The 24,994-nt window shown below is 37.3% G+C and overlaps 2 protein-coding genes across 4 annotated transcripts in view; one reads left to right on the forward strand and one right to left on the reverse strand.

The window, feature by feature from the left end:
• The window catches only part of LOC127022606 (cohesin subunit SA-2-like), a 65,889-nt gene extending 64,247 nt beyond the window's left edge, over window positions 1-1,642 (forward strand). The window contains exon 32 of the mRNA XM_050906254.1: window positions 601-1,642. Within this exon, the coding sequence (XP_050762211.1) occupies window positions 601-609 (9 nt within the window). The 3' untranslated portion in view covers window positions 610-1,642. The remainder of the gene's footprint in view (window positions 1-600) is intronic.
• A 1,401-nt stretch (window positions 1,643-3,043) lies between these two features.
• Window positions 3,044-24,994, reverse strand: part of PPP2R3B (protein phosphatase 2 regulatory subunit B''beta) — a 52,453-nt gene continuing 30,502 nt past the window's right edge. For 2 of the 3 annotated variants that reach the window (XM_050914978.1, XM_050914977.1), the window contains 11 exons: window positions 24,149-24,252; window positions 23,492-23,594; window positions 22,694-22,768; window positions 18,576-18,662; window positions 17,999-18,155; window positions 16,053-16,101; window positions 14,668-14,757; window positions 13,762-13,937; window positions 10,237-10,355; window positions 10,046-10,152; window positions 3,044-4,240 (listed from right to left, as the gene is read on the reverse strand). In XM_050914978.1, coding sequence (XP_050770935.1) covers window positions 4,096-4,240; window positions 10,046-10,152; window positions 10,237-10,355; window positions 13,762-13,937; window positions 14,668-14,757; window positions 16,053-16,101; window positions 17,999-18,155; window positions 18,576-18,662; window positions 22,694-22,768; window positions 23,492-23,594; window positions 24,149-24,252 — 1,212 coding nt within the window. In that variant the 3' untranslated portion in view covers window positions 3,044-4,095. The remainder of the gene's footprint in view (window positions 4,241-10,045; window positions 10,153-10,236; window positions 10,356-13,761; window positions 13,938-14,667; window positions 14,758-16,052; window positions 16,102-17,998; window positions 18,156-18,575; window positions 18,663-22,693; window positions 22,769-23,491; window positions 23,595-24,148; window positions 24,253-24,994) is intronic. The other variant, XR_007768183.1, reaches the window with a different exon arrangement.

The raw sequence follows: 24,994 nt of genomic DNA on the forward strand, positions 1-24,994 counted from the left end.
TGTTTGGCAGATAGATAGTGTTTTTGCAGTGATTCAGGCAACCCCTTGATTTTCAGTGGCTCTGGTTATCTGGGATCTAACAACAGCCACATTCAAAGACCTTGTATGATTTTTGGCTTTTTAAAGGCATTTTTCCTGTAAAGTTGAGCAAATGGTTTCTTTTCGTATTTGAGTGATGGGGGTTTTTGTTGTTTTTTTAAGGAGGACTAGAAGGAAGAAGGGAATTCTACCTTTTATTCCAGTCATATGCCTGTTAAAATGTAGACTGTTTGTTTGGACCATGTGCTTGGAGCAGCTCCTGTTGAAGACAGATAATAAAAGAATTTAAATCTGTGAACCAAGATTGAAGCCATACAGAAAATGCACTACTTAGTTATCTAGTATGTGGCCTTTCCCTGTAGTGACTTTTCTGGGCTCCTTGTGGTATAGAAATGTTTCTTTCCTTTTGTGGAAGCTAAATAAGTGCTTTCCAAGAGCCAGCTATGGCCCAGCTGCTAGTTGGTTAGATGCTACACTCTTATTCTGATTCCTTATGTGCTCTTAGATGATGTTTTCTTCATAGTATGAGACTGACTTAATCTTTTTTTTCTTCTGGGATAGGACAGTTAAGATGCTGAGAGGATGATGGAAGTGAAGAACACACTACCGTTTTTTTCTGCAAATTGTTTAACTGAAAATGGGGTTGTGATGGCATCAACCGAGGCAGCAGGAGATATGTAGCATCAAGTCAAATCTCTGCCTGTAGGCATCCACCCAGAAGCAGTTACTAGCACTGCGGTTGATTTCTCCACATTGCTGGTTGTGGGCGTTGTTACTGATTTGGCTGTTCCGCTTCTAAGGTTGTGGGCGTTGTGAACATCATTACTCGACTGCATCCCGGTCCTTGATGCTGTCTTGGAAAAATTCCCAACCTAACGATTGGAATCAGGGTATTGACAAGTATTGAGTCAAAGACTCTCTAAACTAGATGAGACAAGCTTGCTCAGATCGGCGCGGGGGCAGCGCTCTCCTGGATGTATTCTTTACCATTTGAGATAACCAAGACGGGTATCTACTTGTTTCCTTGTACCTGACCCCGGGGAGAAAGGAGCGTGGCTCGGCTGTGAACACTGTGACCTGCTGGGTGATGGCAAGCGACTTGGCAGTGCCGTCTCCTGCCTGTAAAAGGGGAAACCTGGATCAAATCGTCTGAAAACATTTCTAAATTCCAGTGCTTAGATGTGGTGAGTGGTCTCTGGGGATCAGGACGCGTTCCCAGGAGACTTGCATCAAGGCTTCTAAGTAACAAAGAAAGAAACAGCGGACCAGTTGACTATTTTCCTCTGGAAGAAATTCTTCATACACAGTGGTCATGTGGTATTTACTTGGAAAATACGAAGCCTGAAAAGACAATGTAAATAGACTGTAAATACGGCCCTTCAAAAGTAGTTTTTCCGTTACGAATTTGCAAATGGTCTTCACTCAAGAGTGTTTCAGAGGCAGTAGGCTGCGGAGTGGTGGCTGCTTTCGCTGACCCTTTGTCGCTGCTCCATGGAATTGTACATTGCATTAATCCTATCAATATCAACTTTATTTTTTTTATATATATATATTTTGGATTGTAACTGTGTAAAATAAACTACAGAACCATTGCTCTCCATTAGTACTGAAAATGCAAGTGATATTCCCACACTAAGTCTGGAGAAAGAACAGCAGCAATGCCACTGGCCTTCTAGTTTGCCCTGTTACCAGACAGACTGAGAAGTGAGCTCCCACGAACATGGAAGTGAACGCCATGAATGCCTCCCAGGTACCGGGTGTCCTGAAGCAGCAATAGTAAAACCATTATGTTTCATTTTGTGTAGTTAAGTATGCAGTAGGCTAGTGCAAGGGGGGAGGTAGCACTCCACAAGACAATGCTGCTTTGCACCCAGATCAGCTTGTTCTCAGTTCCCCTGTGATGTTTCCCTCATCCGCCTAGGTTTGTGGATCTAGGCCTAAACACTTACCAGGTAGGTAGGCAGAATGCAGCTGGACTAAGAAAACAGTTACACCTGGGACCACATCAAACATGCCAATGCTTTACTTCTTGTAAGAAAGGACTAGGGATGGGAATTATCCTTCTGGGGGAAGGTACTGTAATCTTTATAGTTCATGTATTGCAAGAAAAGGCACTTCCACAGTAACACTGTAATTTGCTCTACTACATCTGTGCAAATCCTTTAGGAAAAAAGGGACTTGGTTATCAGAAGTATAATAGAGAGCAGGATTTAACAGGCACTTCATTAAACAAAGTGGCAACAACAGCTACAGGCTCTGCAGAAGAGATCTACCCTGCACCGTAGCTCTGTTTAATGGAGAAAATGTCACTGTGTGATGAGAAAGCCCGTGGCTGTACCGTGCCCATTTACCAGCCCCCTTTTTAAGAAGGGGGGTTCCAGCTGAAGGGTTTCAGGTAGGGAGAAGCAGCAGGCCACCACCCTTTGAACAGCAACAGAAGTTCAGGATCATCTTCTAGAAAGCCAGCTGGTCATCCTTTCCCACAGCACCTTAGGGAACAGAGCTGAACACAGATGCTCTGTGTATCTACTGTTTAAAAACCCCAAACCAGGAGCAAGTAGTGAAAGGTCTCTGACCAACACCAGAGAAATTTGACATGGCAGAGTTTCCGTTAGAATTGGAATAATCAGCCCTGATTTTATGTTTAAGAATCCTTTGAATGGTATTAAAATGACCTGAGTTTTCCTTGGTAAGGTTCACTAACAGATGTTAGTGATGAGTTTCATTACTTAAGATATACAGGTTTGTAAGTCTCTGCATGAGATGGCGTGATGAGTTGAGTGGAACAGATTTCTCTGTACCGCTTCCAGCTGCTCCGCAACACTGTCTGTGTTGCTATAGCTAAACCTGCTATAGCTTGGTTGCTTTGAATATGCAGCTTGGTGTAATTATCCAACCAGACTGCATACATGTGTAACCCATCGTATCTTCAATGGTTCTTCAATAGTAAAGAAGTTATTTTTATGCAGTACATAACATAATAATTAGAACCGTTAAATTACATGTATGAAAATCTTTATTTGAAAATACAAACATGATTTTTAAACATTTTAACAGATCTACACCGCAACCAAAAAATAACTTACATCTTTTTGTACATTTTTTTTTTCCCCAACAAAATCTGTTTAACAGTAAGAGTGAGGCAACAATTTCAAGCTGCTGTGACACTGATGAATATCCATGGAATGTGTCAATAGCAAACAACTGAAGGGGGGGACAGACAAAAGCACTGAATGCCCACAACAAATTAGTGCACATCACTGATCAAGTAACATTTATACAAAGGATTTTAAAAAAATTGGTTCCTCCTACATGAATTAACACACTCATTTTGGATCAAGTATGAACACTAAACCAGACTTCATTATTAATTAATCTTTTTATAATGAACATCAATGAAGAGACTGAAGTTTAAAAGGGCAAGCAAAATTAAAGTTGAGGCAAACAAGGACTACACAGAGAAGAGAAGCAACTTGTCTCAGGTGTTTGCTTTCCTTGTGCGCTAATATGCTCAGCTTGTCAAATGAAACTCTGCTTGTAAATGAGCGCGGAATCATGCACTCCCAGTCATGTCTCTGCCTTGCCAAGGCATAAAAACCCTCGGGCCGTCTATGAGCACATAAGCATTGCAGGCCAGGTATAAATGGTCTCCTTCCCTCCCGTACCAGGACAGGAATACCTGTTGCACGTATGGGATGGAGATGGTCAGTGCACCACACATCAACTTCGAGAGAATTACACAGTTCTCTTAAAAACAGTAGATTACTTTTCTCTAAAGTCAAATATTGTTATTCTTCCAAAAAGGAATTATGCAACATCTGTAAATAAATATTTTAATCTATTTTACAAACTATAGACTATTGAATAAATACAAAAAGTTTCATCATTCCATACAAATGCGCTTCTTCTATTTAAAAGGTAGTGTAGTGATTAAATATCTTCTGCACAAAACTAAGCTGACTTCCTGGAAACAAAACCCACTGAAACGTATAGGCGTGTAGCAGACCTGCTGCAGACTGTCCCTTCTCTTCTGCAAGTGTTGGCCGTACGTAACAACTACTCAAAGTCCTCTTCGTAGTCATATTCATCCAAGTCTACATCAGCCAGATGGGAAGGCATTTCAAAAAATGGTCTTTTTTCCATTTGATACTTTAGGACATTGGCCTTCTGGTGGTCTACAGGATTCAGTTCTGCTTCATACCTAGGAGTGGGCAAAAAAAGAAAATGAAAGAGTCTAGCTATGTCAGGAAGTGCCTAAAAGTTAGAATGCTAACAAGGCACCTGCAGGAAGAATATAATTTCCAATATTTTATATTTACAGTAAAGAAACGTAACCAGAAGCAGCACTAGGTTTCTGTAATAATTACTTAAATTCAAGCTAGCTTACTCTCCCATCACGTGCAGAACTTATTAGTGAGATACGCAGCTTAACTGAAAGGATGCAAAGCACATACTGCTCTACTGGACTACTCGTAAGTTAGAAATGGTCAAATGCAAGGCTTAAGTAGTTGACAGAAGCCCCTCAAGTTCTCTTCACGAAAGCTGAAACTACGCTCAATTAGGAAGAACGAACTACACCTGCAGTAGAGACAACATAAGAGAAAGAAAACTGAACAAAGTCTTAGTAAAATGTGCATGAGCACAAGGAAGTGATAGCAACCACATATCTAAAGCAGATGCTGGAAAGCAAAAGCCAATTGTTTAACCAGAAATTACTGATAACCACCTGCTGATGGTGAAAATGAGCAGATGGATAACGAAATGTAACATTTAACTAACTCAAGTCAGTGAAGGCTGGTATTTAAAAAAGCTCAGCTTCAGCACTATTTAGGTGGGATCAATCTGTAATTGATAGCTGTTTAAAAAAATTAAACATAAATCTCTGTGGAGATTTATGATGTCAGATTAAAGGACTGACCATTTCCTGGGCTAGGCTGACTCAGGTTCATGCACATCTTCCCAAGCGCTACTGAATCTCATCTCGGCACGTGATTATTTCCATCTACTTAACAAGACTAGGCAGGGAACGAGCTTTAGGTACTGCAGTATCTGTTCTTCAAATGTGACTTTATAATGGCATTCTGTGGTGATTAGGAGAAGTATTCGTTCAGAGAAGAGTTAAATGCTAAGAATCCACTATGAACACTGAAACAGAGTAGCATTAATAGCAGAGGTGGGAGGAAGAACATCTTCAATTGTGAATGCAATTCTGTTGAAACACTTCATAGATAAACTATTAAACATATTAAGGCAGCTTCACCACCATTTTCAGTAAAAGAAGTCTACCAAATAAAGATGCTTTGATAACACCAGGTAAAGATTAAGCAGTGAGTAAAAGTAGTTCCTGATTTTCTTTCCTTTTTTTTGTTCTTTCATCCTTCCTACGGGTGTTAAAGCCTCAATTATGTGAGCATCAATCAGTGCTTAGGCAGCAAACAGAATACCTTGGGTTTCTCCCACAAGTTCACCACTGATTTGAACAGGAAACAAAAGTCATCCTAAGAGTTACTTTACTGAGTTACACATTTGAAAACTAGGATTTGGAAGGAAGATGCATATTCTACCATAACAACAGTTTTGGCTCACACACCTGTAATTTATAGTCTTCTGCATCATTAATTCCATCTTTTTGAGAAGGATTTTTTTTTTCTTTTTTAAACAGAAACATCTTGGTTGCACCTTTTGGATTTGTTTATTGCATAGTGATACAGAGAGGTGACAGCAGCTTTTCCAGTCATTAAAAACAGCAGCATGAGGGTATCTCAGACACTATTTGTAGGTTCCATCCATCCTGTACTCGGAAGACTGTTATTCAAACATTATTGGACCAAATTAAAATCCCACTCTCTTCCAAAGCTTTGGTGGCCTCATGGAATATCACTTTTACTCCTTTCCAAGATATTTAAGTTAAGGAAATTTAGAAACACTGTCCCAGTTTTACACATCTGGGCACTGAAATTATTTGAGTTACTTCTCACAGTATTAGAAAGTCTATTGCTACTTCCTAGCACAGCGGTTTTTATAAAAATACAACCATACAGCTACAACACCTCTAAAAAGTCCTTTTTTCCCCTCCTCGCATCTCTAAAGCTCATGTAAATGTAAAGAAAACAGCCTATTTCGAGATTTCTGTATACCGCTCCCAAGTTTCAGATCAACTGTTTTAATAGGAATGTCAGGAAAATATTTACCATAGAAGTAATCAAATAAAAAATTCACACTGGATTGTCAGTCGCTTCAGTTCGGGCAGGCATTACAACCCTTTAAGTACAGTACGTGATTTTAAGGAAGTTTTTGTACAACACAGTAACTTAAAATGATCATAATAAATTTTTGTTAATGTTTTTGTTCATTAAACTCCTAACAGCAGCAAGGAAACTTTCAGTAGTCTTGTGTTTCTCTCAGCTTCAGCAACAGAAAATAAGCTTTGTTTTTCAGGGCAACTGTAGGGAAAAAAAGATTCAGACAGTCCTACTTTGGTATTAAGTTTTGAAGACGCTTTTGCTGACCTTCACTTTTAGAAAGCATTCAAACTTTAAGTCAGATTTGACAATGCCTCCCTGAGCCAGATCAGAATACTTCTCTTCACTCTAGATTTTCATGTTTGCTAACAACTTAGATTCGGTTGCTTATTTGATATACAATTTGGAAGGTATCCTAACTTTGCTCTTTTTAAAAAAAAAAAAAAAAAAAATCTCAATTCAGCAGTTTAAGTGCAACAGTCTTCACAAGCTTCTGATATAAGGGTAGGCAGAAATCAGTAAGATGAAGCATAATACTTGTTTCTATTTAGTCAATCCAAATACATCTTACATATGGTTGTGTATATGATACTTGAAACACTTCGACAAATTATGAAGTGGTAGTTAATGGAGACAATGAGCATTACGATCTACACTCCAAGGAAACAAAGCAGCAAAAATTCACGAACACTTGGATAAAAGCTTTTATCCATCTGTATGGAGGGCCAACAGTTAAGCCTATGCATCAAACCCAACTAGGGATACAGAAAGTAATTAATTAAAATGCATGATTTTTTGGGCTGTGCTTCCATAAGATGCAATATTTTTCTTTAATTGTCAGGTTTTTTTTCTACAAGATCTGTGACAAATCTGCTAATGCCAGAAGCAGAGCCGACCTACAACCAAAGAGTTGCTTGAGTTTACAAACACCAGGCTCAAAAGAAATGAGAAACTGGATGTTTTAGCATCATACATCATCTCCATTCTCCATATCCCAGCGTACTCCACTACATCATTCTTACAACAGCACACTGGTTTTCCTTAAGGAGTGTACTTATACAGTGAAGGTGCATTTTTTCAAGTTTTAGGGTTATTAGGATTCTGCTTTACATACTGTTAAGTTCCACAATATTCTCTGTATTACTGAAGCTGTAATTGCATGGACATATAAAGACGACTGCGCCTATACCATGGAGAGAACAAACTTCATGGAAGTACCTGAAAAACTAAGTGTCCAAGTCCTGTTAGAAGTTTACTGAAGAGTGAAAATTTAAGGTAAATTTTTAAATATAATACGAAAGTTTAACTTGAGAAATATGTTGTATTTTAGTTTCTATTTTTTCCACTTTCTGTGTAAAGCCATAGACCCATGGTTTCAGGTACACCGTGAATATATTTTTTGTGGAAAAGAACAGAAGGGATCTGACCCCAAGAATACTGGCTGTGAATTTTGCAGCTTTTAGCTTCACCAAGAGCAGACATCTTGGGGGCGGGCAGGGGGGGATGGGAGTGGCAAACACATGAAGTAGTCTAAACAATAATCACAGAGATGCTCCTAGCTCAGAGAAACAGCTGCAGTCAACAGGCTCATAACCGAGTCAGAATAAAAGCACCTTGAGGCTCTTACTTTATATCCTGTTTGCACTCGTGAGTGAAATTGTGCCTAAACGTTATCTTAGAACTTTACAAAATTACACTTGTCTACAACAGCCCAGCAATTTCAAACCCTTCATCAGAGGTGCGGAGTAACCTGCCTTCCTGACACGCAGGTCCCTGACTACTAATGTCAAAAGGATATTTTGCCTGCAATGAGTTTCAGTTGCCAGTGATGCTGCATGTAGTCGCAGGACAGAATGCTAGAGGACCAGCTCAAATCCTTCCTTGACAATCTAGCTAAAGGATTTGCTGTTACAGACCACATAGTATACTTCTGAACCCTCAGTATCTCTCAACTGACAAAAGAACTAGTTTCTCAGGGTATTCCACAGCAAAGCTATAAGAGGCTTTAAGAGCTGTAGGACAGAATAATAGGATCTTAATGGAATCCAGGAAATCTGCATTTAACTATCAACTCTCAGGTGAGCTTGAGACAAATTTAGTCAAAAACCATCTGAATTTCGCAACTTCATATCTGAAAATGGGCAAAATGGGCTGACCACTCAGATTCTAGAAGGTCACAACAGCAGCAGAATTTTAAAACGGGAAGGTGGAGACACACAACTACTGTGACAGCAGTAAACAAACAGACCAGCAGGAGAGAGGGAAAATAAGGCTAAAACAACAAAGGTGTAAAACATTTGAGGAAGTGGTTCTAGTTAAGATTTAAGATGTTGAGATTTAACAGTACCTCAAGTCTCCTAAATGCTATTCATTCCTGTCAAGCCTGGGCTCTCAGGTTGACCTGCTAATGCACTGATTTACTGTGTTATATTAAGGGGGCCCCTCTGACAGACACTGGGATGATGGCAGACACTGTAGGGGCTGGCCTGATCCTGTCAGGAGCAGCCTAAGTCCGCCAGTAACTATTAAAAATTTTGACTCCTGATGGTTTAAACATGTTAACTTTGTAAGGGGGCCAAAACAGAGGGCCAAAAATCTCAATCCTTCACTGGTTTATAAGAATCCCACTAGTTTTGTCAGCTGAGTTATAAATAAATAACATTTCACAGCCAGTAAGACCGTAGAAACTGTTCTTTCCTCTGATCCATCAGATTTAAGCTATTATACTTGGCATTACAGTGTCTCAAACAACTGTCAAAAATGTACATACCTATTCTGTACCTTCCCCAAACTTAGCTTATGACCTTAAGAGATTAAACGAGGTAAAAAACATTGAAGGTTTAATATTGCCTAACTGACAGCACAACAAAGCTTCAGTTATTTTTTGGCTTGTAATTCTGTAATATTCATCAATTCTAGCGGAGGATTCCATGAAGAGTTAAGAGTATGATTCCCCTTAATGCTGAAGAGGCTGGGAGATGATAACAGTTCTCTCTCTCCCCTCTCTCTTCCCTCATATGCTTTCTTTATTAAAGTTTCTTGAAATCAATGTGTTAAGAGGATTTTACTTTCTCAGGTTTTAAAACAGTCTCTTAAATATCAAGCTAGTCATTCTCTAAACGCTTGGCAAGAATCAGAGATATTTTAAAATGGAATATTGATGCAGGAAATGCAGGAAAATGTGTTTTCTGTAGACAGGTCCATCAACTTAAAGCCCAAAACAAGTTAAATCTGTACTTGTTTTCCTTATCTTTTTAAATAACAAAAACAATGAATGGCAAATTCAGGACTTTGGATTGAGGTTCTGGAAGCTATATAGCAAAAGTAAAGGAGTGATTTTGAAACAGCAAGATTTATCATCTTATTTACTCTTAGAGAACTGTGAGAAAATACTTCTAAGCTGATATAATTGAGTTCAGAAGTGAGAGTTCCCCCCCCCAAAAGCTCTTAATGAAGCTCTTCGTTCATTTAACAACAAGGTGCAAAAATTAATGTTGTATTTTGTTTAGAGTTGAAGCTTTTTCAAATCTTATTTCCTCCCAAAATTTGAAGTAGGACCTTTTCTTTGACAAAACCGGTGTGATCACAAACTGTCAAGGAATATTTAATTCGAGATACAAGCAAGGTTCTTCCTCCGTCACTGAGCACATGGCTAAACATGACCAACAGCAACGTTCTACAAAAATAGCATCAAGGATGATAGCAATGGTGAGGCCCTACATGAGCAGAGAGGATTCGTACCAACCCTCCTGCTACATTCTTACCCGTCATTCCACTGGTCACTTGCTGCCTCTTCTGCTACCAAGATGTCATACTCTTCAGCAGCATACCTCTCCCAGTCAGAGACCTCTTGGCTTTCACCTTCACTATCCTAAACAATCACATTACAAGTTATACAAAAAAGTATTAATTGTTAAGCACATAGCTAAAAAGACTTTTAAAGCTTCATACTCACCCGCAACATAGAAAACTGATCCTTCTGTTCATGGTCAAGGTATTTTTCAATGTTGAAAAAAGTATCAAAAAACACATTTGTCAACTTACATCGCTTTAAATCATGCAGAGTAATTTTTCCTGTAAAGAAGATTATGAGATAAGATATTTAGAGATGAAATTATCCTTTCTCCAAAGAGGAGGAACGTTATTCAAAAGTTAAGTCATCATTACGCTCAAGAACATTTGTCACTCACGCTCAACGCAATAGGAGAGAAGCGAATAGATGAAATACACACCTAGAGATGTGTCCTTCAAAGTGGACAAAACTTAAATGTTTCAGATTTGTTACTTGCTTTAGCTGTCATCGTACTGTCCTTCAATATGTTGGAGTGAGATGCAGTCTACCTCGCTTAGTTATTAAAAATAATTTAAGATAATTGTCTGAACTTCCTCAAGAGACAGAAGTGTCCAGTGAGCTAGCCATTCCTTCCCAAGAAGTGCTTGGGTAGCAGGTAGGAATCTCCTCTGGCAGTGGCCGTTTCTCTTCCCTGACTTGAAAAGAAAAATGTATGACAGAGATGACTGTGTGTGACTATGCTTCATACAGATGAATTTTTCATAGAGACTAGTTTGCCACACTTGTCCAGCCTGATCAATATTTACTGCTTGAGAGGAAAGCTAAATGCTCAGAGGTGTTTTGTTTGTTTTTTTTTTTTTTATAACGTGATACTTTAAAGACTCAAATCAATGGATCTGTTAAGTGTTAGAAGTATTTGTCAGGTTGCTCAGAAATGTTACCTTGTTTCAAAGCTGAATGTTAGGCTTCTGCGGAAAGACTGAAAAATACCAGATATACAGGGAAAGACAGATGGCTATCCTTAAAACTCCCCTTTATTGATTCACTTGAAATATGGCCAATCTTCTGTTGTCAATCAAAGAGGGGCTAACTGCAGATGTTATGGAAGAGTTCAATAAAAGCCAGACTTAGAACAGTATTTCCTCAGCATACTGTCCCAGCCTCTAACAAAGTACAACTCAAGGACATCAGAGGGAAGCAAAATCTGAATCCCATTTGGAAATGGTTGCCACACTTGTGTCTGTCGCCATGTGAAGTGCCTTAGTGTATTCTGCCTGGCTTACAGCTGATGCTCCAGAACACCACAAATCCCTCACGGCACCTGTGTCATATCTGTCAGACCCACACAGATGTCTGATGTGTTGGGCCATCTCAAGTGGCAGCAACTCTCCACAACCAAGTAAATGATTTGAGTCCTAGTTATATAAGCTCCTAATTTAAGTTAGACACCTATATTTGGTTCGCTGATTTGCTCTTCAGTTTCCATTTATTGCAATGGGAGCTTAGACACCTAACACTCATGTAGATGCCTACCACTGTCTCTCAAAGACCAACAAAAAAAGAATGAAATTGAGATAATTAATTCAGGTCTCCACAAATTAAAGAATTTGCTTTTTGGTACACAGAGCATCCTGTAGCAAACTGTATCATAGTTTAGCCATAACTGTACGAAAGTACCTTCTTTTGTTTCAAATCTACCAAGTGAAATGTCATTTTATGCTGCTAGTTTTTGTACTAGGAAAAAAACAGAAGAATTTTTTCTTAATCCACCTTTTAAACATCACTCAGTTTTTATAAAAAAACCACCAACCCTTCACAATTGGCTTTCATTTTTGTTGCCCTAAATAACTCTCATCTTGGTTGTGTTTCACAGCCTCCTTTTATCATCTTCATGATATAGAACAAATACATCAATCTAGTTTCATTTGAAATGCAGAACAGAAATATTACTGAAAATGTCTGCCTCTCAGAAGTATAATGTACAAGACTGGAAGGGAACCCCTGAGTTCGGGAGGCTATTGTAGGCAACCACATAACATAAATGTGTTCCTCAGAGCTTGCTTCACTTCATCTTAAATGCTCCCCACCCCCTATGCATTATACAATATTTGTCTAAGACTTCATTCCACTGATTATCTAGGATTGAGCTTTCAGCCGAAACATACCTAATACTCCTTTTTCATTTACAATTTTTTAATCTGCCTTTAGAAATGTGTTTTCACCTAGCAAATCCATTTTAACTTGGTTTAAATAAGAATATGAAGATTTAAGTTCTAGTTTTGAGCTACTTCAATTCCCTTAGCATGCACAAAATCATGTCTCAATAAAAGACAACTGCCTTTTTAAAATAAAATTAAGTTTCTTGTAATTTAAATATTCTCAATACTAGAAAGGTGGACAATAAGCAAGACTATTATTAATTGATTCTCTAACCATAATTATATAGACAGTTACAGAACCACCCTCTTACACACTCAACTGAAGTGACACTTGACATTCAAGAGGAAAAACTCTGCTTCATCTAGAAGTGTCTAAATGTGAAACACTAGCACATTATATTTGCTAAACAAAAACATTAAATACAATGGTCAACAATTTTCTTTTACCATAAAAAATAGCAAATGTTAGTATATGCAATATAGGTTGCTACTCCTATCAAACACTTGAAGAGCAAATAGGCAGGTTCTAAATTTATTGCAATGCAGGGTCTGTACAATAATAGCAACCAGACTGTATTCCAAGTCCTTTTACACACGGAAATCCACGTTAAAAAGTATAGCCATAATAAGGGTTATTAGTGCTAACTGTGGTCAAGTGTTGAGACATTAAGTTTAGATACAGGTTGACCTCAGTTGTGTCGAGTTCAACAAATCCCTGAAGACTAATCCATCATGGCTACAACAGTTTTATCAACTTGTGAGACAAATATCAGAAACAGCACAGAGGTAGAGGCCATGAACGTGCAAGATACCACTCTTCAACATCACAGTAACATGTTTACCAAGGCATGCAAAAATATTTTTAGTATTGAGCAGCACAGAAGGGCAAATACGAAGTGAGCATCATGCTCACTTCATAAGTTTTTTTTCAGGTGTAAAATGCAAACTAAAGTTTCATCAGCTAAAGATCATATGTGTCAAATGCAGGAGAGTAGAATGCAGGTCTATGAAGGTTGAAATGAATGTAGAAAATAGCCAAAAACTAAGAACAGTTTAGTATTCAGTTATTTTTAACTTGACATGAATTTCCCAAGGGCAGCTTAGGCTTCTAACCTAAAATAAGTCATTACTGATCTACAGAGACAAACACTGTTCAGAAACTGTTCCCTCTGAAGAAATCTCAATCAAATGAGTACTGGAACAGGTAAGAGGCAAGTGAACAGAACAGTCAAGAGCTTTTCTTGAGAGCATCACCTCAGCCAGATAGTGACAAGATTTCATTTAAGACTAAACATGGCTACAAGCCCAAAATAAAAGCCTACAAGGAATTTTAAAGCAGCACATTAAATTTTAGTACGAAAATGAATGCTTGCCTGCCGTTGGGAAGACCATTCGATTAATAAGCTCTAACAGACTTTAGAGAAAAGACAACCTAAAGGTGTATTCTTTGTATGACCAACTGAGTGCTCCAGGTCATAACTCCTAATCCAGAGAAACAGAAGTTACAGATGGAAACGGATTTTATTACCTTCACATTGTGGCTTCACGAGATCCAGCATCTGGCACAAACAGTCTTCAAATGGCAAAGGTTCTATGGCCATGTTATCTAATTTTTGGCACTGTTCTTCATAAAAATACTCCAATTCATACATAGACAAAGCACCATCCCCATCAAGATCCATGCAGCGAAACCAGTATTCAATGCTGAAATTCAGTAATTAATAGCAAAGAACTGTTTACACAAACTTATTACAGAATTTCAAGAATTTATGTTGCCTGTTTTAAAGGCTACGCTACTTAGAGATGCAAAACTAGACTTAAGACTACATTCCATAATGCCATAGAAAGTCACTGAACACTACCTATTGTGGCGAGAGTTTCTGGTATTTGCCATGCCATACATTTTTGCATTTGAAAACACACTTGTTAATTGAGTGGATGAAGGAGGAGAGGACTAGAACATGTGGTTTTACATAAAAACTCAAGGGAGCCAATGAAAAATTTAATTGTGCATCAAAACCCAAGTTCTTTTTTTCATATTGAACAAGCCAGTGACATGTCATGCAATAGGTTTCTTATCAATACTGTACAGCTAATGCTAGCTGTATAGTTTCCCAAAGTCACTGGCATCATGAAACAACTGCAATTTCCTTTATCTGTGACCCTGTCTGTAAGCAGGCCACACACAGCATATGGAACAGTAACATTTAATTAGCCTCTTAACAGTCATTAAAATAGACTTCTACAGCAGCAACAGCAGGAGACACTGATAAAATAAGAACGAAGCAATGAACTGGGCCAGTTTTCCACTCATGTTATTATAGTTTAGCTTCTTCCATCAGAGTTCCAGCTGAGCATCAGTGGTCCCCATTTAAGGACTAGAAAACCAATGAAGTCAGTCTTTATTTCTGTTAAAACATAAATTCATTCTTACCTAGTTGGTGTCTTCTTGTCCTCTTCAGATATCAAAAACCAGACAAAATCAGCGTAGCTAATTTTCCCATCTTTCTGTGCTTTTCTACCTCTTGAAGGCCGATGAGGAAAAAGATAGAAAATCTATTTTAACACACCTAGCTTTTACTAACCAAAATTAAGGATTATTTTCCTTGGTGCTATTAACTGTTTCTTTACTCCTATACGATGCAGTGTTGGTAAGGTGACTTGTCACAGACTACTTTGATCATTCAGGATAAGGAGCCTGTATGCTCTGTTCTGTTTCTACTGCAATGGGTAAGGAGGAAGGGAGCAGCTGGAAGAGGAAGGTAGCATGCTGTCCAGAAGGACTTACAGCTTTCCTTCCCGGGCAGCAATACCACTGCTTAATTGTTAACAGAAGAGATATCTCCATTCATTTTTAAAAATATATTATATACAAATACACATTCTTTTCACAATTTCTATTCAGGTAGGAGTGATGAGAACTTAAAAACTGTACAGAACTCCACTAGTGAAAAGTGTTGGAATGGAAATATGAAGATAAAAAATGAAATAAAAACATTCAGGAAGTAAGTGTTCATGGCAAGAACATAATTGTCAGTTTCTACTCTCACACCACAGAACACAGCATCCAAATATGTTCTGAAGACACACGGTCAACCTGTCTAGTAAAAAGTCAGGTACGCAGTTCCTAGACATATTACTTTTCATTCCTAAAATCCATTTTTTGCTGTTTTATCCTCAAGATGTCTAGAAAAACATGGTATATGTTTTGTCTTGCCCAAAAAACTCGCATAAAGGAGTAAGCTCTAGACATATGCCTGCCAAGTGTCATTTCACTCATTTCAGCTTTTGTTATTTCTGTTCATCAGTTGCTTTCTAGCTGCAGATATTGTGCTAGCAAAATGTTTCAAAAATGAGTAAAATGCCATAAATATACAAGAGGAAGTCAATCCAAGTGGGAAAAACAAAGCATGACTGTCAAAAATGTGAATCAACTCAACTGGAGGCATTTTTGTAAATTTGTTGATGCAATAAGCATTGATTTTACAAGTAGTAACGAAAAGCCCAATTCTCTTTCAAAATTTTACAGGTTTGAGGCATGGAAAAACAACAATCCCAGCATTTCTTCCCTTCCTTATTCCCATCCCTGCTAAACCATACAATATCCAATGGCAAGCGTTCATATGGGTAAAGAGAGTAAAGAACTTGGACTGAGCTGAAGGTTCCAAGAGCACTCTAGTACTACTAGAGTTTAAACTACAATACTAAATCTTGAAATTCACTGCTCCATTTCAAGAGGAAGGCATTTTTTCTGGGAGTGTCACACAATTTAACAAGCAAATATTAAATTGGATTTAGATCAGCATACAAAATAAGTACCTTGTTACTGCTCCTGAGAAGATCCGTTCTATCATCCTATTTGAAATTGCTGTGAAAAAAGGTTTAAAATAGTGTCAATTATATACAAGTTATTTTTGCTTTGTATTGTCTAGTTGAAGAGTTTACTGGAACCCTCTTATATATACACACATCTGTGAGAAAGATCAAGTGTAGTGTTCTTTAATCCCTTTGAGTCCTCTTGGAGAGGATCACTTAACACAAAGTCTCCAAAGCAAAGCTAGAACCAACCAGCTTTGAATTTAGACTTGATACAGAAATAGTGTAATAAAAGTAATAAAATTGGCTGACTACTAAGACAGCATTTACCAGTTCTTTGACAAGTGAATCATATTTTCAAGTGCCATTACATTTTATATGACCTCGGCAAAGAGCCAAAATAGAATTGGCACGTTCGTACATAATGAGCATACCTAACTGATTCTGACACGGGTCTATTTCTGACATGGCTCTGATCCATGCTTCTATTTTGAAACCATTTCAGAGATTTTAGAGACATGTCTTAACTGAGCACTACCTCTGTAAAGGATATTCAATTTAACCTGAAGAATTTGTGAATGGTATTCAAAGCAGCATGACACTATTCTCACAGAAGGAGAATTACTTCTCATTATTCTAGCTCTGAACTATTTTTTCAGCATTGTAGAAATACTGATAATTAAAGCAGGTGGTTAACCATTCAAATAGTTCATCTGTTTTATGTTCTTATGGTGATGCTACCACTGTATTATTCTAGTAGGGACACTAGTCCCTACTTAGTATTTATCCCCAGAACTGTAGGACAGCCATTTTGTTTCAGACACACATGCTGCTGCTTCTTCTTACCTACTTTTGAAACACTGAAGTTGTTCAACCTTCTCAACAACAGCTACATACTTTAACATTTTCTTACTACATGTAAGTGTTTGATCTAGCCTAATTTTAGACCAGTGACAGTACGAAAAGAAGGGACTGATTATCTAATTTTAACATGCAAAAAATAGAAGTTTAAGACTAAAGTTGGGTTATCATATCTATTTTATGCTCTTATTTAGTCTAGTTCTCATTAAGCAGCATCTGTTAAGCTTTAACCAATATTCCATTGTTTAAAGGATGCAAAACTAAATTGCAAGTGGCATCGTATCAGTTCTGCTTCCTTTCTACAGTGTACTAACTCAGTAGAGCAACCACTCAAATGAAAGATGCTTTCCTTCCTCAGTGTCCTGAAGTGTAGTCAGACTTCAGTAGGCAAGTCTTCAGAAGCAATCAATCAGAATTCTGTTTATTCTTTTCAAGGTGAGATAATATTCCATAATCACTTTGTGCTTAAGTAAGCTTTCCAGTCCTGAAGGGAATACTTTTAAGACGACAATGGACACAAAGCATCCAAAAAAACCCCAACAGTTCCATACAAGCTACAAGAATATTTAAAATAGGTACCAGTGTGCAAGACTACAGAATCACAGTCATTGTATATTGCGAATGCAGAAAGTGTAAAGCTGCTGAATAGTATTACAAAACGTACTGCAGCTGAGTTAGCAAAACTTTAAAATAAGCAAAGTACCTGAATGTATGTTTGCCTTTTTCCACTCTTTCCATACCTTCCCATAAGAGCCATGCTACTTGAATAATATCAGTAAAATGGATTGTTTCCAAGATAACAACCCAAAACCACCAAATGCAGCCATTTATAATATACCAAGACTTAAATGATTTTTTCCTCTACTACTTTGCCAAGATCAGAATTTTCTTCAAATTTGGTATTGCTAGACACAAAGCAGTGTCACAGATGACTTGTCCTGCTTTATTTCACCGAGTCAGCAGGATCAGCTATACCAACAGACTCATGAACACTGGCCTTGGCACTGAGTTGGCACTCAACCACTTCCTCAGTTGAAAGTTTACAGGTCATTTAATACATGTAAACAAAGGTGCTTCATTTGTCATACCATGATCATTATGTCGAGCTAAATCCTTCCGATCAATATAGAGGTCATGGTCTGTATCCAGCTCCCAAAATTTGCAATAGATAACATAAAAATGTTCATATGAGAAGTACTCTGTCAGCTGGTTAATATCAGCTTCCTCTTCCAATAATGCCACATTCTATTATCAGAAGGATAAATAGAACACATTAAAGAATTTGTAAGACATTTGTTGAATGATCTGAGCTCTCATAACCAAGTTAAAAATTGTTCCACTGAAATAGCATTAGATATTATCTTCAGAGACAGTGCACACCATGCAGCATGACAGCAAAGACTGAACACACAAGGTAGAAAACTAATGCATCCACAGAATAATGAGATCAGCCAGACTTCTGCTAAACACATATGCATATATACAGCTCTAGATAAAAAGATGACATTTACACTTATTCTAGTCTACGAGAATTAATGCAATTGAGCCTTCACTAGTTTTTGCAAAAGGAAGAAATGCTACTATGTTACTCCCTTAAGCATTTAGTTAATGCAGTTTTTAAACTTGTAGAAACATCTGTCTTCCAAAATTTTAGATATTACGTACCTGCAAAAAGTTGCTTTTCCTGAGCTCGTTACAAGTTATTTTCCCAGACCAGGACCTATTTACTGTATAAAATATTCTCTGTATAACCTGCAAAAAACAGAAAATGGAAAGGTGATCTTAGGTATGCTAACTAAATACCCTGCCAAACATTTGTCAAAGATAAGTCTTAGCTCAGCTGCATTACAGAACTCCATATGTCCCCTATTTCTGTTCTTCTTGTTACTTAGCAGGTTGATGCTTCTCTTATATGTCATATTACCAAACCATTTCTAAACCTATACCTAAACTCATCTTGACAAATCTTATTTCAATGCTGCAGTACCCATCTCTCATACAGTAAAGCTGCAGAATACTTGTATGCTATCCAGAATACGTCTATTGGCAATTTCACTACCTCCCAGCCTTCCAGATCTACAGGATATCAACTAATAAACCTATTAATAGACCTCATTACTTCAGATTTAAAGAATATTTTACTTCATAAATGAAGTTACAGGAATAGAATTGGGACTGTTTAAAGATCAGAGTACAGGGGGATGTTACTACTTCTGAAGTTTGCAAATAAAACAAATCAACATTTGACAGAAATACTTCCTGCACGTGTGTTGTGGTTTAACCCCAGCCAGCAACTAAGCACCACGCAGCCGCTCCCTCACTCCTCCTCCCCTCCCAGTGGGACGGGGAGAAGGATTGGGAAAAAAAAAAATTTAAAACTCATGGGCTGAGATAAGAACGGTTTAATAACTAAAGTAAAATAAAATATAATACTAACAATAGTAATAATGAAATATAATAATAACAGTAATGAAAAGGAATACAACAAAAAGAGAGAGAAATAACACCCAAGAAAAGACAAGTGATGCACAATGCAATTGCTCACCACCTGCTGACCAATGCCTGAGCAGTGATCCGCCCCTCCCGATCAACTCTCCCCCGTTTATATACTGGGCATGACGTTCCACAGCATGGAATACCCCTTTGGCTAGTTCAGGTCAGCTGCCCCGGCTATGCTCCCTCCCAGCTTCTTGCACACCTGCTTGCTGGCAGAGCATGGGAGACTGAAAAGTCCTTGGCTTAAGATAAGCGCTACTTAGCAACAACTAAAATATCAGAGTGTTATCAACATTATTCTCAAACTAAATCCAAAACACAGCACTGTACCAGCTACTAAGAAGAGAGTTAACTCTGTCCCAGCCAAAACTAGGACAAGGTGCAGAGAGAATACATTTTTTCCCCATTTAATTTTATTCTATTTAAAGTCACTTGAAAAAACCCTGTTAATAGTATTAAAAGAAGTAAATAGATGTTTTCTAACTGAAGAACAAAACAATCTATGCAAGAAAGATGACTAGTTTTTGTGCCATGACTGATATTGGAACCAGAAATAAATCCATTCAGTTGAGTATCTAACACTTTTGTTTAAATCAGCTTTACATGTACATTATTTTGGTAAACTTCATAATTTGCTTAGTTTTAGTTTACAAACATAAGACTTTAAAACATGTTTTCTGTTTCTTAACTGAATTCAGTATTCACCTCAATTAGTTTGAAGTCAACCAGGTATACATTTCAAGTCAGTCATTCACCACTAAGAAAAGCAGACAAAAAATCTAAACATATTATGAACTATAACTGCTTAACTGGAGATTGATTATACCTGCTAATTAGCAAGACTAAATATTGCACGTGTAGCATTTCATTTGCAACACAGTAGTTACTAGCTAAAAACCCCATCTCTTTACAAACCCTTTTCCCCCAAATAAATCAAGTATTTAGTTGGGAAGAGGTTTTAAGTTTTTATCACTTCAGACTTTAATTGCAGTAAATCAAGAGTTTAAAAAACCTAATAATTTCTAAATTAAAAATAGAAGAGTAATTTTTTCATACAGTTTTAAAGTAAAGCTTAAACTGTAGCATGCAGCAAGCTCTACAGCTCTTACTTTGAACAAGAACAGCTGGTTCAATAAATCCAGAAAGGAGAATAGACTAGCCTACTTCTGAAGCTTAATTAGCTTAATTCTAATTGTAAGTTTAGAGAAGGCCCATTTTTGGCGTATACTACAAAACAATTTTTTCTAAAAAGGTTTTGCCTTAGCTTTGCAACTTAATCCATCTGCATGTCATTATCTCATCTGTTATACATTTAACTGGTCTAAAAATAAAACCAAAATTGAATGTTTGCTAAAGACAACTGGGAACAGACTTAAAAAACAGTTTTCTAAAGTGAAGCGAAGCAGAGTATAAGCAAATTGTCAGAGAATTGCCTTCTTTACTATGCTGCACAGTGGTTTGTTAGAAGGGAGAGGAAATGGTGCAATACAGAGGTAACAATTTCAAGAATTCATAGTTCAGACATATACATAACATACTTGCAGATTAAATGTAGTATCTCATTTGTCAGGGCAAACGTTTTTAATATATTTCAGCTTTATCTTGGACACATGCACCTAACCTTACCACTAGACTGACCAACCAACCTATACTATAACCTAGCAGACAGAACTGATTGCTTCCATGGTTGAACAACACTTACAAGACACTTGCTGTACTAAAGAAATGTATGTAACGTATATATGCATACACATATATATATGTATGTATATACAAACAAACACAGAAGAAGAATGGATCATTTAATTTGTAACTGGAAGTTAGCATGAACAGACATTAACTGCAGAGCTTACAAAATCCTTTAGATAAAGCTTCATGTAGCAAGGTAAAGCTAACTGAATACAGGTATGAAATGCCTTATTTCATCTTAGAGAAAATCACCTATAATTATTAATAATAACTTGCAGGACAGAATTTTAGAAGACTGTATTGGGCAACAGTTACTCCATCCTAAAACATGACAAGAAAGGGCAGAGTCCTCCTGCCATTTCTTGATCTGCGGAATAGTATTCCAAATATTGTTGCTATATTCATAGCAATACTAGTTTACTTTTGGGATTTTTGATTAAACACTGATTTCTGTTGAAGACTACACTAAATTTTGTTAGTAAATTACTGTCAGCACTAATTTATTCAATATTGCTAGACTTAGGCCTACTCAAATAAGCTGTTCCTCCAAAGAAAAGTAACTGGAAATGGCAGGACCTTTTCCCTCCTACAGTCCTTCAGGACAGGCAGCAAGCTTTCACAATTTTAAGCAGAGCAGGCTTTGGTACAACCCAGAGTCCATTAAGAAAGAAAACTACTCACAGGCAGAACATTTCCTTCAGTCACATCTGACAAGAAAGTTCTGGGAGCTCATGTAATCATTATAACAAGTAGCAAAACCTAATGCAGCAGGACATACTTGATAAGCCGGCAAGTCTCTATAAGAAGGGTATGAGGAACCAAAACCAAACGCTTTCAAAACAGCTTCCACAGTTTTGGTCTGGGTCAAACTATAAGCCGGATAAAAGATGATCAACTCTGCATGTTTTTTGTTGGAGAATATTCATTAAGCTATTCTTCACATGCACAAAGGAAGTGAACTGAATGTCATTTTGAAGAATTTTATTCTTTTGAGACTTCAGTGGAATCGGCTGTCTAGTCTACAGTTGAGAAAATTTTATGTCACTGATTTTTCCCTTGGGTACAGAAAGAATACTTCAGTCACATAACCCTAGGAAGAGAGAAATGGAACTTTTCATGTATAAAACGTGCTTAGAAAGAAAAATCCCCAGAGAGGAAAGTGGCAAGCAGCTTCAATATTATCATTATTTTACTTAATACTGAACATAATCACATTATTATAGACCTTTCATTCAAAATTCCATTTAATTAATCCCAGAGTAAGGTCAGGATTCTAATGAGTACGATCTACAGCCACAATCAAATGTCTAAGGTAACAGTCTGCTCTTCGTTTAATGTTCATTAACTTACCCTACATTATTACAGTTCAATGTTTCTCTTACTAGTATTAAGTTCAGCAATTTCTTATAAATGTTAAGAGAAACTATGATGCTTAAGAAATTGAGTCTTTCTTCACAAGATTTGTAGAAATGAAGACTGACAGCATACTAAACTTTTCTCAAGGGAAAGAGATGCTTATACATATTGCCTAATCTTAATAATTTTGATTTTCCTACTTAGTTAACAAAAAATAGTTTTTCCAAATACAAGTCACTTACCGTGGTAATGTACCGTGAATGAAATTCAGATGCTTCTTTTAAAAATGATAGGCCAGGATGACTATTCACCACATCCTACAAAAAAAGGAATAACAATATCCCAAACAGTATTCATTAGTGACTATATAAAACAATTAGCACAGAAGAGCACATCTGCTTCCTTAACCAAAACAGTTCAAATTAACTACCACAATAATTAATGATAACTTCATTTACAACATGCTTCATGTCAATAACACTGCTGACTTTTTAAAAATAAAATTATCTTTTAAAGAAGTCAGATAAACCAAAGCTTTTTTAGATGGGCTGAAGATTTTGAATACTGCTGACCGTTGCAGCTTGTAATTCTGTGGCTGACACTGATTCAGTAAAAGCCAATTTAGGTTTTACTCAGTCATTAGTAAAGGTGTTTGCTGCTCTTTGAGAGAAGCTGTATTATATCTTGAATTCATACGCCACTTTTCCTTTGCCCTCCAAAGGCCCTCCTTGACTTAAATAACTTCACCTGCCTTTCTAAACCATAAGGATTCTCTGATACATGTGCTATTCCTGCAAGCAATTTTAAATCCATGCATCTTACTGTAGCTCTTAAAAGAGAGCTCACCTTATACAAAATGATTAACTGTAAAAGAAGTCACTCACTAGCATCTCAGTGGACCATACAAAGTGAGTTACACTAAATGTTATCAATAAGCTTTAATGAAGACCATGAAAAAGTATGTTTAGCTCAAAAAATTCAGGGCTTTGCCAGCTCATCATTTTGTTGTGTTTCCAGAACTAGTTTCAGTTGCAATTTACTTGTAAAAAAGGAATGAAGTCTTCTTGCACCAAGTAGTTGCATCCAGGGTTCATTAGAAGATGAACAAACTTTGCAGCATCATCATAGCAGGTCTGAAGTATTCTGAAATGTAAATATTTCCATTTAATACCCTACACAGAAAATTGCTCATGCTAATTTGTACAGGCATCCTACAGCAAGGCTTATGAAACTGCAACCACAACATTTAATTGAAAAGCTACTTACAAATGTCAAAGTATACTCCAAGTGAACTTAGCAAAGCAGTACTGTCTCATACATTTACATTAAAAGAGGTGGGTACACCATATAATTGATTACATGAAAGGACATTAAGTTCGAACTGGAAGGAGAACTAGAAAGAATAAAAAGCATTTTGTCCAGAGCTGGCATCTACAAGTTAAGGCCATGGTTTTCACTTTTCCCATAAACAGCCAGTCATTTACCAAACATTTTTAAATCTATAAACCCTGTAAATAAAGATTTGTTTATGTTAAAGTGATGATTTAGTTACATTTTCCCAGGTACAAGTTTGCTGCCAATAGCTGAATATGGGAAAGTATTTTATTCCCCTTTACAGATTGGATCTCATTCAGAGCTTAAAATATCAAATTTCAATTAAAAAAAATGCATTACTTCTAAAAAAAAAATCTACTTACTTCCGCCACATTGCAACAAATTTATGAACTGACACGTATCCTGTTCGTTCACCTCCAGCACAATAAAACAAAGGACCTTTCCAGTAAAGTGGGCATTCACAAGCCTAGAATTAAAGTATACGTCAAGTCAGTTTATTGATTGCTTATCTGAAGGTTACTCCCTTATTTATAAATCTTTCAAAAATGAAATTTTACAAGTGTTAAGAAGAAAACATTAAGGCACAGATTTTTTTTAAACTGTTTCTGAAACCAACTGCACCTTCCAAAATAACTAATTTTAAGCAACTGCTTTAGGCTGAAATCCAAAAGTGAAAAGCAAAACATAGGGCAACTTGCAGCGTTCCTAACAGATGAATGCAGTCACATCTGCTCTGTCCACACTCCAAGCAGCTGAACAGAGTCTATGCTAATAAGCTCCGCTAAAGGGCTGGATATCTTTAAGCTGAGCTCAAGACAGCACAAACAGTTACACAGCTTCTGAACTGGAGCAAGTTTACATTTGCCTGGCTCAAAGGATGGCTCAACTCATCTGCATCCTTGCATATGCATGGCACATCTTCCATCCAATTTTAAGTAGTAGGCCAGCCTGCCCTGAGCAGCAGTATCTTGCTTCAGGACACCCAACAGTTACACCTTCACAACTTCAATGCGCCCACATATACCTACAGTGCTGCTTCTGTGTCTGCTCCAAGCTTCCTCAGTCATAACAGCTGAGTACCTATCTCTCACCTAAAACTGACTACGACTTGGAGCAGTCAGTCATGCTGGCATCTCTGAGAATCTCATGTGGATCTCAGATAAGACTGTGAATACTGCAAGATGTATAACGTCACTGGAGCAAAAGGA

The sequence above is a fragment of the Gymnogyps californianus genome, chromosome 1 (assembly GCF_018139145.2).
Source record: "Gymnogyps californianus isolate 813 chromosome 1, ASM1813914v2, whole genome shotgun sequence".
Taxonomy (NCBI): Eukaryota; Metazoa; Chordata; class Aves; order Accipitriformes; family Cathartidae; genus Gymnogyps; species Gymnogyps californianus.